At 46.3% G+C, this 14,815-nt stretch overlaps 2 protein-coding genes across 3 annotated transcripts in view; both read right to left on the bottom strand.

Annotated features, from left to right (window-relative positions):
- FOXJ2 (forkhead box J2) overlaps window positions 1-14,815 on the bottom strand; it is a 584,760-nt gene that overhangs the window by 472,263 nt on the left and 97,682 nt on the right. The window lies entirely within an intron of this gene.
- The window catches only part of LOC115457683 (alpha-2-macroglobulin-like protein 1), a 47,305-nt gene continuing 43,904 nt past the window's right edge, over window positions 11,415-14,815 (bottom strand). For both annotated transcript variants that reach the window (XM_030187224.1, XM_030187225.1), the window contains exons 33-36: window positions 14,536-14,604; window positions 13,804-13,906; window positions 11,855-11,896; window positions 11,415-11,720 (exon numbers count right to left, since the gene is read on the bottom strand). In XM_030187224.1, the coding sequence (XP_030043084.1) occupies window positions 11,698-11,720; window positions 11,855-11,896; window positions 13,804-13,906; window positions 14,536-14,604 (237 nt within the window). In that variant the 3' untranslated portion in view covers window positions 11,415-11,697. The remainder of the gene's footprint in view (window positions 11,721-11,854; window positions 11,897-13,803; window positions 13,907-14,535; window positions 14,605-14,815) is intronic.

Raw genomic sequence — 14,815 nt, 5'->3', positions numbered from 1 at the left:
ATGGTTCTCCGTGAACCACGTCTCCGTCACTGAATCCAAGTCGACTTCTACCATTACCACCTCCAGATGCAGAAATTTGTTTCCCCAAAACTACGGGCATTGGTATACAAGGGATCTCCAGACATTGCTCTTTTTTCCCCATTTTTATAAATATTTTAGATATATCTTACATTCCCGAGAGTCGTTAATGATTTTGGGGCTTTTCCCACCCAATCCCCATCAAATTTAGTTTAAAGCTCTCTTCCAGTACATTAACCAGTCTTCATGTCTTCTTTGATGGATGGATGCCATCTCTGCTCAGTAGGTCTTGGAAAGCACCCCAAGGTCAAGGAAACCGGCCCCCAATCTCACAGCCACACATTCAACTCCAGAACGCAAGCTTCCCTTAAACAGGAAGGATCGATGAGAACACTGTGCACCCAACTGCTTCAACCTCTGTCCCAGAGGCGTGAAGTCACATTTGATAAAGGTAATCCACTCAGCAAAGAAACGTAGATAATAACTTCAAATAAAGCTATAAAATTTCACATCGCAATTCCAAGTGGTTGCTGAGAAAACAGCAAAAACCTCTAGAGGTTACTTTATTTATGTGTCACCCTGTGTGAGATTCTTTTGCTTTTTTTCTTCTTTTGCTAGTATTTTCAGTTTTGGGTACCGTGATTGTCCCAGAAGTGTGTATGAACACAGACACAAATGCACCTTAGCACAGTAACGTAGGAAGAGTTAAGGTGAGTTTTGTAAAGATGTTTTTAATTTAGTTTTGACAGATGAATTAACATTCTCATCACCTTATTAAAAACTCTGCCGTCATCGTATTGCCCCTCAGGCAGGAAGGTGATATTTTGGACACAGATCAAACTTGTTTCATTTGTTAATTAATTCCGGGATACTGCCCAAGGCTGAATATTTTCATAATTCCTACTGACTAAATGTATTCCTGCCTCTCCCCCCCCCCCCCCCCCGGTGCTTCTATTCCTTCACATGCTGTCTTCTACCTCACCATCTCTTCTGTGGGAGCAGGATACTCTCTCCCAGTTCCTTTATCCCCTCCCATCTTATCAGCTCCTTCTTCCCCATTGCACTGTCTCACCTTCCCTTTTTCCCTCCACTACCCCCTTCCCTTTTCCACTGGCATAGCTATGGGGTGGGCCTGGGTGGCACATTCTTGATGCATCTTCCTGAGATCCATAAGCCTCACCAACTGAAGACCTCCTCAGAAGGTGCCCAGAACTCCCTTGTGCCAAGCGTGGAAGTCAGTGAACCAGTATTGCCAGCATCATGGGCATTGCTCAGTTTTTGCACAGGGCCAGCTCATCCATAAGAACTGAGCATGTGCATGGTGCTGGCGTTAGTGGCTCAGAAACGCCTGCCGCCAAATGCCAAGCTTGACAGAAGGGGGTTCTGGGCACCTTCTAAGAAGGTCTTCAGCTGGCGGGGCTTGAGGATCGCCATTAGCTAAGGTGTTTATATTTTGAGTTGGGGTGGCAGAGAGGAAATTTTGTGTGCATCCAAAATTTAGCATCTGGCTACACCACTGTTCCTGTCTCCTAAGTTCCATTCCCATCTCTCACTCTCTTATCAGCTTCTGCTTCCCTTCTCCTCGCACCTTCAAATCTCCATCCTCAGCTCCATTTCTCCCTCCAGATCTCCAGTTTTCCATCTCCCTCCTTAGCAACACTGCCACCTCCTCCCTTTCTTCCAGTCCCCATCCTCACTGTCAGGGCTCCCATTCAACCTCTCCATCACCCACTCTCTTCCATTTCCCATCAGGAGCAAAGGAGAAGAAGGAAAAATGGAAGAAATCTGAGCACAAGCTTGGCATTGAGACAGCAGAGGAGCCGATCTGGTAATATAAGCATAATGGAAACATGTGAGTTGATTTATAATCTCATAGTTCAAAATTCCATTGCCCCAGGTACTTATTTGTACCTGGGGAAATGGAGGGTTAAGTGACTTGCCCAGAGTCACAAGGAGCTGCAGTGGGAATCAAACCCAGTTCCCCAGGACCAAGGTCCACTGCCTAACCACTAGGCTACTACTCCACTAGCAACATTCCATATAGAACCTCAAATAGTAGCAACAGAATCTCAAATAGTAGCAACATTCCATGTAGAATCTCAGATAGTAGCAACAGAATCTCAAATACTAGCAACATTCCATGTAGAATCTCAAATAGTAGCAACATTCCATGTAGAATCTCAAATAAGGAACGGGAAATGGGACTTGATATACCACCTTTCTGTGTTTTTTTTTTTTTTTTGCAACTACATTCAAAGTGGTTTACATAGTATATACTGGAACTTATTTGTACCTGGACAATGGAGGGTTAAGTGACTTGCCCAGACTCACAAGGAGCTGGAGTGGGAATCAAGCCCAGTTCCCCAGGATTAAAGTCCACTGGAGGGTTAAGTGATTTGCCCAGACTCACAAGGAGCTGGAGTGGAAATCAAGCCCAGTTCCCCAGGATTAAAGTCCACTGGACTAACCACTAGGCGACTCCTCTACTAGCAACATTCCATCTAGCATCTCAAATAGTAGCAACAGGATCTCAAATAGCAGCAACAGAATCTCAAATAGTAGCAACATTCCATGTAGAATCTCAAATAGTAGCAACAGAATCTCAAATAGTAGCAACATTTCATGTAGAATCTCAAATAGTAGCAACATTCCATGAACAATCTCAAATAGGGAACGGGAAATGGGACTTGATATACCACCTTTTTGTGGGTTTTTTTTTTGCAACTACATTCAAAGTGGTTTACATAGTATATACAGGAACTTATTTGTACCTGGGGCAATGGAGGGTTAAGTGACTTGCCCAGAGTCACAAGGAGCTGTAGTGGGAATCAAGCCCAGTTCCCCAGGATTAAAGTCCACTGGACTAACCACTAGGCGACTCCTCTACTAGCAACATTCCATCTAGCATCTCAAATAGTAGCAACAGGATCTCAAATAGCAGCAACAGAATCTCAAATAGCAGCAACATTCCATGTAGAATCTCAAATAGTAGCAACAGAATCTCAAATAGTAGCAACATTTCATGTAGAATCTCAGATAGTAGCAACAGAATCTCAAATAGTAGCAACATTTCATGTAGAATTTCAAATAGGGAATGGGAAATGGGACTTGATGTATCACCTTTTTGTGTTGTTGTTGTTTTTGTTTTTTTTTTTGCAACTACATTCAAAGCGGTTTACATATATTCAGGTACTTATTTTGTACCAGGGGCAATGGAGGGTTAAGTGACTTGCTCAGAGTCACAAGGAGCTGCAGTGGGAATTGAACCCAGTTCCCCAGGATCAAAGTCTGCTGCACTACTAGGCTACTCCTCCACTCAATATAATATAATTAAGATCTTAAAATAGTCTGAGATCATCTCCTATATATCGATTTTTTTATGAAACCATCTTGATTGAGATAGACAATTTACCTCCCTATTTACAGATGGCAGTTCGGTAATGCCAGCACAGTCAATTCACTGTGAATGGGTTGTGTCTGCATTGCATGCAGGCATGTAAACAGGGGGGGAAGGGGGTGTTAGTATTTTGGAGCGCCTAGTAGCTGAGTTTTAGTTGAAATTTTATCATCAGTATTTAACAAAGATATTGGCTGGTAATTTTATGTTTAAATAGAATCTCATAAATTACATTGGTTAACAGGAGATTAATGAAGATATTTATATCTGGTTAATAGGGGAGAGAGGAATTTATGTAAGGTCCTGGGGAACTGAGGAACGGAGTTCGATTCCCGGCACAGGCAGCTCCTTGTGACTCTGGGCAAGTCACTTAACCCTCCATTGCCTACCACATTGAGCCTGCCATGAGTGGGAAAGCGCGGGGTACAAATGTAACAAAAAAAAAGTAAGGTTATTTATCAGTTCGTTGAGGATGGGTAAGACTTTCTAAGAAGTTGAGTGGTATTCAGATTGAAACAGATTTTCAAAAAAGTTGGTAGAAGCCTTCTCCATATCTGCTTGTTTAGTACATGTCTTCATTGTAGAGTCATTAGTAGAGGGTGTGTGTGTGCACATTTTTAATTAAGGAACATCCATACACCATTATTAAGATGGACTTGGGGAAAAGCCACTGCTTATTTATAGAATAAGCAGCATAAAATGCATTGTACTTTTTGGGGATCTTGCCACTGGATTGGCCACTGTTGGAAACAGAATGCTGGGCTTGATGGACCATCAGTCAGTCCCAGTATGGCAACGCTTATGTATTTGGGATTCTGAATGGAATCTACATGGACTGTTGCTACACTTTGAAATTTTGCATGGAATCTTTTTATTCTTTAGAATTCTAGAATCTTGCTACTTTGGGGTTCTACATGGAACGTTGCTACTCTTTGGGGATCTTGCCAGGTATTGAGTGGAGGACTGGCCTAGTGGTTAGGGTGGTGGACTTTGGTCCTGAGGAACTGAGTTCGATTCCCACTTCAGGCACAGGCAGCTCCTTGTGACTCTGGGCAACTCACTTAACCCTCCATTGCCCCATGTAAGCCGCATTGAGCATGCCATGAGTGGGAAAGCGCAGGGTACAAATGTAACAAAAATAAAATAGATACTATTGGAGATTCTACATGGAATGTTGCTACTATTGAGATTCTGTTGCTACTATTGGAGATTCTACATGGAATGTTGCTATTCCACTAGCAACATTCCATGTAGAAGGCTGCGCAGGCTTCTGTTTCTGTGAGTCTGACGTCCTGCACGTACGTGCAGGACGTCAGACTCACAGAAGCAGAAGCCTGCGCGGCCACATTGGTGATCTGCAAGGGCCGACTTCTACATGGAATGTTGCTAGTGGAATAGCAACATTCCATGTAGAATCTCAAATAGTAGCAACAGTGGAGGCGTGGCCTAGTGGTTAGGGTGGTGGACTTTGGTCCTGGGGAACTGAGTTTGATTCCCACTTCAGGCACAGGCAGCTCCTTGTGACTCTGGGCAAGTCACTTAAACCTCCATTGCCCCATGTAAGCCGCATGGAGCCTACCTCTAGATGCAGCCAAGGATAGAACAATCTCCTCCAGCCACAGGCTCCTGGTACAGTCAAGAAATAAATGTCCACCAGCAACTTCAATCTTAAGGACTTTATTCCATGCAGGTTTCTACCTGATACACAGTTCCAACAGCAGCATTCACCTTTAATCTTAAGCACATGTAAGCCACCTGAAAGTGTGTGGCAAGTAATCCCCTTTTAAGCAGTAAGCTACCAGCACCTACCAGAATTCAATACAGACTCAGTCAGCTTCAGTCTGGGCTCTTTGCCTTTGGAATTGAACTACTGTTTATTGTGCACTGGATAATCAGTTCATCATCCCAGTTCAATCACAAAGCAGCCTTTACTTTCAAGAGGTTTCAATACTTTAGGGACTTCCTCACACCCAAGGGATTTCAGCCTGCTTCAGTACATTAGGGACCTCTCTTGCCTAAGGATTTTCAGCCAGCAACTGCCTCTCTCCTCCTGAATTGAACTCCTGAGACTCCTTCCCACCTGCCTAATCAATCCCCCCTGGCTTCTGCTCTCACAACCAATCATTCTCCTTCCATTAGCTTCCACCAGACCCATACCAGCTGAGTTAAGCATTAGACTAATGAGGAGCTCCTGCACACAGTGTTTCCTAACTCTCTTTCCCCCTAGTGGCAGCCAATCTACACATCCTGCCAGCTTACACCCTTGTCTTCCCCTATTGCAGCTAGGAGTCCAGTCCGGGTTCTTCATCTCACCCCCTGGCTCCTTGCCTGCAATGCCTTCTGGGACTTGTATTTCAAACTGACACTGCCCTAACCCAACTATGCTGGATGTGACTATCACAATACCCATAAATCACAATACCCATAATATTCTTATGGGTGTCTATACAATTAGCACAAACACATGCGCCAAAAACAGTAGTGCACCATAGGAAACAAGGCTCTCTCTTTTTTTTTTTTTACTTTTCTGTAGTTCCCAGGACATTATCCTGTCTTTTCTTTATAATGTTTACTAATCCCCTTTGAACCTTTGTAGGAGTTGGCAGAGTATAAATGCTGGATTAAGATTAGATTAGGTACATTTCACTAGAGAAAGAACACCTGTTAAAGGTGTGTCTGTCTGTCCATCCTCATGCAGAGCGATCAGGTTACCTGGTTCCAGGAGGGAGATTTCATGCCAGTCCTGGATTTTCAACAGGACATTATGGGTACATTATGAGACCTGCAGCACTTAATTTCAGTGGGTAGAAGCAGGGATTACAGATCCCACACTGCCTTGGAGTATAAATTTAAAACCAAGCTTGGTCAGTCTGGATGAAGGACACATGTTAGATGCAATCTACTTAGATTTCAATAAAGCCTTTGATACGGTCCCTCACAGGAGACTCCTGAATAAGCTGAGAGGGCTGACCTTAGGACCACAAGTGATGAGCTGGATAGGAAGCTGGTTGACCGACAGGTAGCAGGAGTTGGCGGTAAACGGAATCCGCTCAGAGGAAAGGAAGGTAAGTAGTGGAGCGCCTCAGGGGGGGGGGGGGGGGTCGGTGCTGGGACCAATTCTGTTTAATGTATTTGTGAGAGATATTGATGAAGGGCTGCCCTTTTGCAGATGACACAAAGATAACCAATAGAGTAGATACGCTGGAGGGAGTAGACACCATGAGAAGAAGAATGGTCAAGGGTCTGGCAGTTAAAATTGAATCAGTATTAATGAGTAGTAGACGTACTTGGGCTTAAGAAACTATTTCTCTTGAAACCGCCATTCAGGCGAAACATGGTTCCATGTCGGGAACAGGTCTGGCCTCATCTTTCCTCCTGGTCTTGAGTAATTGTGGAAGCTCTGTGCACATGTCCCAGTCTACTAGTGTAAGAAGGGGGAAAGCAGCCTTGTGCCCCGCTGTCCAACTTCTTTATCTTTCTGGACTGCTCTCACTCTTTCCTTCTATACCAGGGGTTCTCAGTCCAGTCCGTGGGACTCACCTAACCAATCAGGTTTCCAGGATATCCAGAATGAATATGCATGAGGTGGAGGCAGTGCATGCAAATCTCTCATAAATATTCATTGCGGAGATCCTGAAATCCAGGCCTAGATTTAGGAACCACTGGTTTAAAAGAGTTGCATTTCACTCTGTCTATAACTCTAAACGTCCCTTTGCTCCAGTCCTGTTTTTCCTGCACTCCTGGTTTTGGGGATAAAATCACCAAGCTGCTGTGGAAGGGGGAGGCAGCTCCCCCCACCCCCAGCGCAGACCACAGCCCCAGGTCTTCCAATCTAATCAAGACAGACAAACAGGCCAAATGAGGGATAAGGGTAATCATGTCTTTGCAGGGGTGGCCCATTGAGACGTATCTGCACGTGCTCAGAAGTCTCAGGCAGGAGACAGGGAGCTGCCCTTGAATTATCTGCATGTGGGAAATGGGCGTCTGTGGCCCCTAAGATTTGGGAGGGATCTCCTCGCAGCAGTCACTCCGTGTTGTCCTTTAGAAAACAAGTGAAAGTCTCATTGTTTATCTTTCTGGAACAATTAGTTTCTTCATTACTTGTGGTATTTTCTTTGGTTGAGCAACTGCATTTTAATAAATAGAAGCATCAGTCATGGTGTCCAGAACAGCACCTCCAGCCCTTTCACCCCACCGCATGCAGAGTTGGGTTCTGGTGGTAAACTGAGGAGGGAGCTTCGTTCTGTAGGCTGGTTCTGGGCACCTAATTATGGCTGCACTCTGTATGGCAAAGCTCCATCTGGTTCTCTGGCTAAATGAATGGAGAAATGTGAACATGGCTGTCCTGGAGAGAATCGCTCATCATTTTACAGGGCTCAGATTCTACAGTTAATAAATGGGACTTGATATACCGCCTTTCTGAGGTTTTTTGCAACTACATTCAAAGCGGTTTACATATGTTCAGGTACTTATTTTATACCAGGGGCAATAGAGGGTTAAGTGACTTGCCCAGAGCCACAAGGAGCTGCAGTGGGAATTGAACTCAGTTCCCCAGGCTCAAAGTCTACTGTACTAACCACTAGGCTACTCCTCCACTCATTCCACCAATAAGAGCCAACCTCATCAGTGATGGCACAATGGCTTGATTGCCCGATAGTTCCCCAGGATCAAAGCCCACTGCACTAACCACTAGGCTACTCCTCCACTCATTCCACCAATAAGAGCCAACCTCATCAGTGATGGCACAATGGCTTGATTGCCCGATAGTTCCCCAGGATCAAAGCCCACTGCACTAACCACTAGGCTACTCCTCCACTCATTCCACCAAAAAGAGCCAACCTCATCAGTGATGGCACAATGGCTTGATTGCCCAATACAGTTCCCCAGGATCAAATCCACTGCACTAACCACTAGGCATCTCCTCCACTCCTCCAGTCCATAAAACAAAATGCTACTATATTGGATGCAACTGTCTCTGGGTTATAAAAATTCGTAGTGAACAGGTTGCCAGCTTTGCATTTTTGGTGGATTGTCCCCTCTGGTTTTCTTACTTAATCAAAACTACAAATCCCAGCATGCAGTGAGACAAAATGAGGGCTAGATCAGCTTCTTTGATCAAACTGGGTGGACTGTTTTTTTTTCTGGGCTCAAGGCTCCATCCTGATTTCTGAAACATGGGGGGGGGGGGGGGGGGGACTGAACCTGTCCCTCTTCCCTCATCCATGTCCAGCATCCCACCCTCCCCCACTTTTTCTCCACCTTCACCATGCTCTCTCTCCCTGATTTCGCCATTTCTCACTGCTTTGATATTTGATTTGAAAGGTGGTACAGTGAGCAAGTTATACAAGACTTCTCTGCCCCTCTCCATCATGCCTGCTCCCTAGACCTTGGGTTTCACATGGTCCAGTCGTGTGGCCCCAGTGAAGCAAGTGAGATGTCTGCACAGGGCTGTATGAATGCACCTGTTGCCTCTGTAGCCAATGAGAGCACACGACGGGCTCCCACCACAGGCCACATGTAACCTTCCTAGGAAGAGGGGAGGTGACAGAATGGTGGATTACAACACACACCCAGCACTGCCCCTTCCCTATTTACTACTACTACTAAACATTTCTATAGCGCTACTAGACTTACGCAGCGCTGTACAAATTAACATGAAAAGACAGTCCCTGCTCAACAGAGCTTACAATCTAAATTGGACAGACGAACAGACAGCTAGGGGTGGGGAAATTGCAGTGGTAGGGGTGATAAGTGAGGGTGTTGAGTAAGAGAGTCATGGTTAGGAGTCGAAAGCAGTAGCAAAGAGGTGGGCTTTAAGCCTAGACTTGAAGACAGCCAGAGACTGAGCCTGACGTACCGGCTCAGGGAGTCTATTCCAGGCATAGGGAGCAGCGAGATAGAAGGAACGGAGCCGGGAGTTAGCAGTGGGGGAGAAGGGGGGCGACAGGAGACATTTACCCAGCGAACGGAGTTCACGGGGAGGAGTGTAGGGAGAGATGAGAGCGGAAAGGTACTGAGGAGCTGCGGTGATTTAACCAGAGCTGACATTGTGATGTCATAATGCCTACGAGCCAACCTCATCAGTGATGTCACAATGGCTTGACTGTCCTATACTTGGCTCATACTACTACTACTACTATTAAACATTTCTATAGCGCTACTAGACTTACGCAGCGCTGTACAAATTAACATGAAAAGACAGTCCCTGCTCAACAGAGCTTACAATCTAAATTGGACAGACGAACAGACAGCTAGGGGTGATAAGTGAGGGTGTTGAGTAAGAGAGTCATGGTTAGGAGTAGCAAAGAGGTGGGCTTTAAGCCTAGACTTGAAGACAGCCAGAGACTGAGCCTGACGTACTGGCTCAGGGAGTTTATTCCAGGCATAGGGAGCAGCGAGATAGAAGGAACGGAGCCGGGAGTTAGCAGTGGGGGAGAAGGGGGACGACAGGAGACATTTACCCAGCGAACGGAGTTCACGGGGAGGAGTGTAGGGAGAGATGAGAGCGGAAAGGTACTGAGGAGCTGCGGTGATTTAACCAGAGCTGAGATTGTGATGTCATAATGCCTCAGTCCACCAATGCCTAAGAGCCAACCTCATCAGTGATGTCACAATGGCTTGACTGTCCTATACTTGGCTCATACTACTACTACTAAACATTTCTATAGCGCTACTAGACTTACGCAGCGCTGTACAAATTAACATGAAAAGACAGTCCCTGCTCAACAGAGCTTACAATCTAAATTGGACAGACGAACAGACAGCTAGGGGTGATAAGTGAGGGTGTTGAGTAAGAGAGTCATGGTTAGGAGTAGCAAAGAGGTGGGCTTTAAGCCTAGACTTGAAGACAGCCAGAGACTGAGCCTGACGTACTGGCTCAGGGAGTCTATTCCAGGCATAGGGAGCAGCGAGATAGAAGGAACAGAGCCTGGAGTTAGCAGTGGGGGAGAAGGGGGACGACAGGAGACATTTACCCAGCGAATGGAGTTCACAGGGAGGAGTGTAGGGAGAGATGAGCGTGGAAAGGTACTGAGGAGCTGCGGAGTGGATGCACTTGTAGGTCAAAAGCAGAAGTTTGAACCGTATGCGGAAGCGGATAGGGAGCCAGTGAAGCGACTTGAGGAGAGGGCTAACGTGAGTATAGCGACTCTGGCGGAATATAAGACGCGCAGCAGAGTTTTGGACAGATTGAAGAGGAGATAGATGGCTGAGCGGGAGACCAGCGAGAAGCAAATTTCCCGCAGGTCCCTAGCACAGGAGGGTTGAGGTTGGCTGGTGTGGAGAATTTTGACACCCTCAGAGCCTTCAGTGGTAAACTCATCTTGCCACCCCCTCCCCTGAAGGTTAAATTGCATAACCATGTAGAGAAGAGAGAGAGAGAAAGGTCAGCAGGATCCATGTTCCTTTTAACAGCTTCCAGCATACATCCAGGGAAATTCCCTTCCTTTTCTTGGTAGGCAAGAGGACAGAGGTCCATTTGTTCCTGGACTTGGAAGGAGGATCTGAGGGGTGTGTGGTCTTGGCAGCAGCTTCTGGGTTCTGAGGTTTGCAAGCTGATGAAACAGTGGGGAAGGGCAGGGCAGCTACTGGTTATTGCCCTTGGAGGGGTGCCCTGGCTTCTCCATCTGTGCTCATAACCAAGAGAAGCTTCCATATGAATGCTCTGTTCATTTGTTATCGGCAATTTTTAAGACTTAAATTCAACCCTTGATTTTCTGTAGGTTTGAGCAAGGCTCAGCTTAACCCTTTATCCACAGAAATCTCTGCAGAATCTCTACTTTCCGCTCTCCTGCGAACTTCAGACCACTGCAGGCACTTTTTCTTCCCTGCTTATAAATCAAGGAGTCCTTGAAAGGCGAAGAAGTCATTTTTTTGCACTGTGGGAACTGGAAATGAGGGACTTGGGAACAGGACAATGAAATCGGGACCTAACTGGTTTTGTTTTTTTAACATTTCATTTTGCAGTACAGACAAATACATAAATGCTTTAATCGTGTTGGATGGTGTTTAGTCTCATTTATTCCACTCGCACTCCCCATCTCTTACCCCTACATGGAATAAAATAGCAGCTACCCTTGGAATATGAAACATCTTGAAACACTCCCCAAAGGGCTTTGTCCACAGATATTCCGGGGGGGGGGGGGGGGGGGGGGGCAGAGCTGCTGTTTTCGTTTCCAACATGTCATCAATCCCAGTCACTTTTCAACTTGCTGGACTGGCAGGGAGGTGATCTTCAGCGTGGAAAGGCTTTGGGGGGGAGGGGGGGGAGATGAAGTCGATTTCTATGATGTCTTGGTGCTTTTTCCTATTGCATAAAATAAGAGTATGATAAAACCTTGGTAAGCACTGAACACTTCAGCCCTTGCAGACCTAATTTCACATCTGCCCAGAGAGGAGACTGAGCCACATCAGCAAATGCCTAGCAGAATTTCTCCATACCTGTACTGCAGGGGGCGCTGTACTCTGCCACGTCATGGTCCTCTGAAATGCAAAATAGAATATCAATTAGGAAAGTGTTGGATCTAGGGCTGATTTCACACGCAGCTGAATGGGGCTTTCTAATGTTGACAGAGAATTCCACCCCCCCACCCCCCGCAGATTAATTCCCCTCCTCTTTAAATCATACACATATAAACATTCTAGGTTAACTACTGCAAGGATACTCTAGCTGACAAATGCTTAGATGTGTTTTCTTAGATAAAACAGAGTGCCGCAGATGACAACCTAATTTTTCCATCCAGTGTACATTTGAAACTCCAGGCAATGTAGGTAGATGTTTATAACACTTCTCCATATGGAATCCAACACCAGCTCTCCCCTTTCACACAGCCTCTCAAACCTTTTCCTACCACTGCCCTCCACCTAGTCTCTCCATTGATAGGCTAAGCTTTACTTCAACCAACCTGCAGGCCCCCTTTCTGACTTTTCTCTGCAAATACACACTCCATGGTGAGTTACACGGTTCACATGACCCTGCCTTAGGGAGGGGGGGGGTTACACTCTAACAGCTCCATTTACTAAAGTGTGTTAATTCCAGTGAAGGACAGAGTTAGCACTGTGGGCCTCAGAGTATAGGGTTTACCTGATGCGGAAGATAGTGATGTGACCTCCCTAAGCAGCATCAGGTTGTGGTGGGGATTTGAACCCTTAGCTTCCCTGATTCTCAGCCCCACTGCTCTAGTCTACTCCCCCATTCCAAGTCTTGACATAATCCTCCCAGCCACCAAATTAGAGGAACTGTGGTGAAGGAGCTTCTCCCCTACCTACCTTTGTTCCAGTAATGTTTTTGTCCTACCCCCTCCTCTGTGAGGGTATTGGAGACATCCACCAATTTTTCCATGAAAAATATTTCCTTTGCTTTGTTCCCAGTCCCCCTCCCCCCCAACCTTGGTCTTTCATATTGTGACTCCTCATTGTAGAACTTCAGTACAATCTCCTTTAAGGTATTTAAATCTCTTTTTCCTGTAGAGTAGGGTCCCTGAGCCTGTTGTAATATGACTTTTAGGGTACACCCCATCACCATTTTGGCAACCATTCGCTGGACCAGCTCCAGCCTCAGAGCTGGAGGTGTCCCTGCTGAGGTGTCATCAGAGCCCTGAACAGAGGCGTTATCACCTACAGAGAATGTGGTAAAGGCGGTCAGCTTAGCAGGGTTTAAAAAAGGGTTGGACGGCTTCCTAAAGGAAAAGTCCATAGACCGTTATTAAATGGACTTGGGGAAAATCCACTATTTCTGGGATAAGCAGTTTAAAATGTTTTGTACTTTTTTGGGATCTTGCCGGGTATTTGTGACCTGGATTGGCCACTGTTGGAAACAGGATGCTGGACTCGATGGACCTTTGGTCTTTCCCAGTATGGCAATACTTATGTACTTTCTGCTTGTTAAATTTCTCTGCAGCTCAGCATCTCCCTGTCCCTGGCCACGGTTTGGTACCATGGGGGGAGAAAGGGGGGAATGGGACTTGATATACTGCCTTTCTGTGGTTTTTGCAACTACATTCAAAGTGGTTTACATAGTATATTTGTACCTGGGGCAATGGAGGGTTAAATAACTTGCCCAGGGTCACAAGGAGCTGCAGTGGGAATCAAACTCCAGGATCCCCTGCTGCACTTACCACTAGGCTACTCCTTCACCATCCCCTTGGTCCCCATCAGCTTCTCGCACCCTCCCAGTCCTGTACTGCTCCCTTGCATGTCAGCACCCCAAATACAGGACACCACTCTTTGCAGTGAACTTTAACCCCCTTCCCAAGTGCTGCATTGCAGGGACTGAAGCTGAGCCTTTTCATGTCTGGGGGGGCTGGACCCCACTTTCAGAGTCACTGTCTTCCCAGTGGACTAATGATGACTCAGAGCACAGAGGAGGGTGTGCTGGACCCTGTACTCACCTATCTTGTAATAATCGTAGACTTTCACTGTGGCCGGCTTCAGGCCCTTCACTAGGATGTCCTGCTCCACTGAGAAAGTGATGGTTTGGGGCTGGTTGGTGAGCTGGGGATGAAATAGGAAAGAGTTAATTGGAAGTATTTCACTGTCTTGTCAGTCCATCTGGCTCCCAATTCACAGATTCAGTTGTCTGTAATCAGGGAAGCCCCATCACTGGGATCACGTCAAGGTCATTGTTTTTAATGTTATATATCGATAGATGATCTGTATTATCTCTACTATTGTACACCGCAATGAACCCTTCTGTTTAAAAGAACTGTATTGGTTTTGGTATTTTCCTCATTAGACCCCTGTAACCCAGTGCCATTGCCAAGAGTAAGGTTTTACTGGGGTCTGAGGTTTTTACACAGGTGGGTTTCAGATAGATTGTGCAGCTCTTGACATCACTTCCAGTTTTCCTCTCACTGGCCCGACTGGGTGACCCCGATTACAAAGCAGTGGGACCTCAGGCCCACCAATGGCTGTGGTCCCCGCTGTTAACCCTCTCACACACCTCCAACTCCAATCCATTACCCCTGCTTTTAGTCATTAATCTCTCATTCCCCACACCACTCACTCACCTCCCCTGACCTGGCCTCTCCCAGTTCCATCACCTCCCTGATTGGATCCTCCCCCACCCTCTCACCCCCCCTGACCGGATCCTCCTCCTTCACCCCGTCCCAGACTGCTCTCACCTCCTCCAGGTAGAGGACAACTTCCTCTGGGGTGACCTCTGTTTTCTTCACTTGTCCTGTCTTCTCCAGCTGTGAGGTAACAAGAAAGGGATTAAGCTGGAAGGGGGGGGGGGGGGGGGTAGGAGTTTCCTAATCCTATACATTCCCTCTCCCCCCTCCCCAACATTTCAGAATGGTTGGGGTACAAACACAATACAGCTTGCCCCTCCTTGGTACAATGATGGGGCTTGCACAGAGCTGGATCCTAATTCTACTTGTGAACATAGACCCACTCCTCCCT

The sequence above is a fragment of the Microcaecilia unicolor genome, chromosome 14, assembly GCF_901765095.1.
Source record: "Microcaecilia unicolor chromosome 14, aMicUni1.1, whole genome shotgun sequence".
In the NCBI taxonomy this organism is placed as follows: domain Eukaryota; kingdom Metazoa; phylum Chordata; class Amphibia; order Gymnophiona; family Siphonopidae; genus Microcaecilia; species Microcaecilia unicolor.
This window is presented reverse-complemented; position numbering and strand designations above follow the sequence as displayed.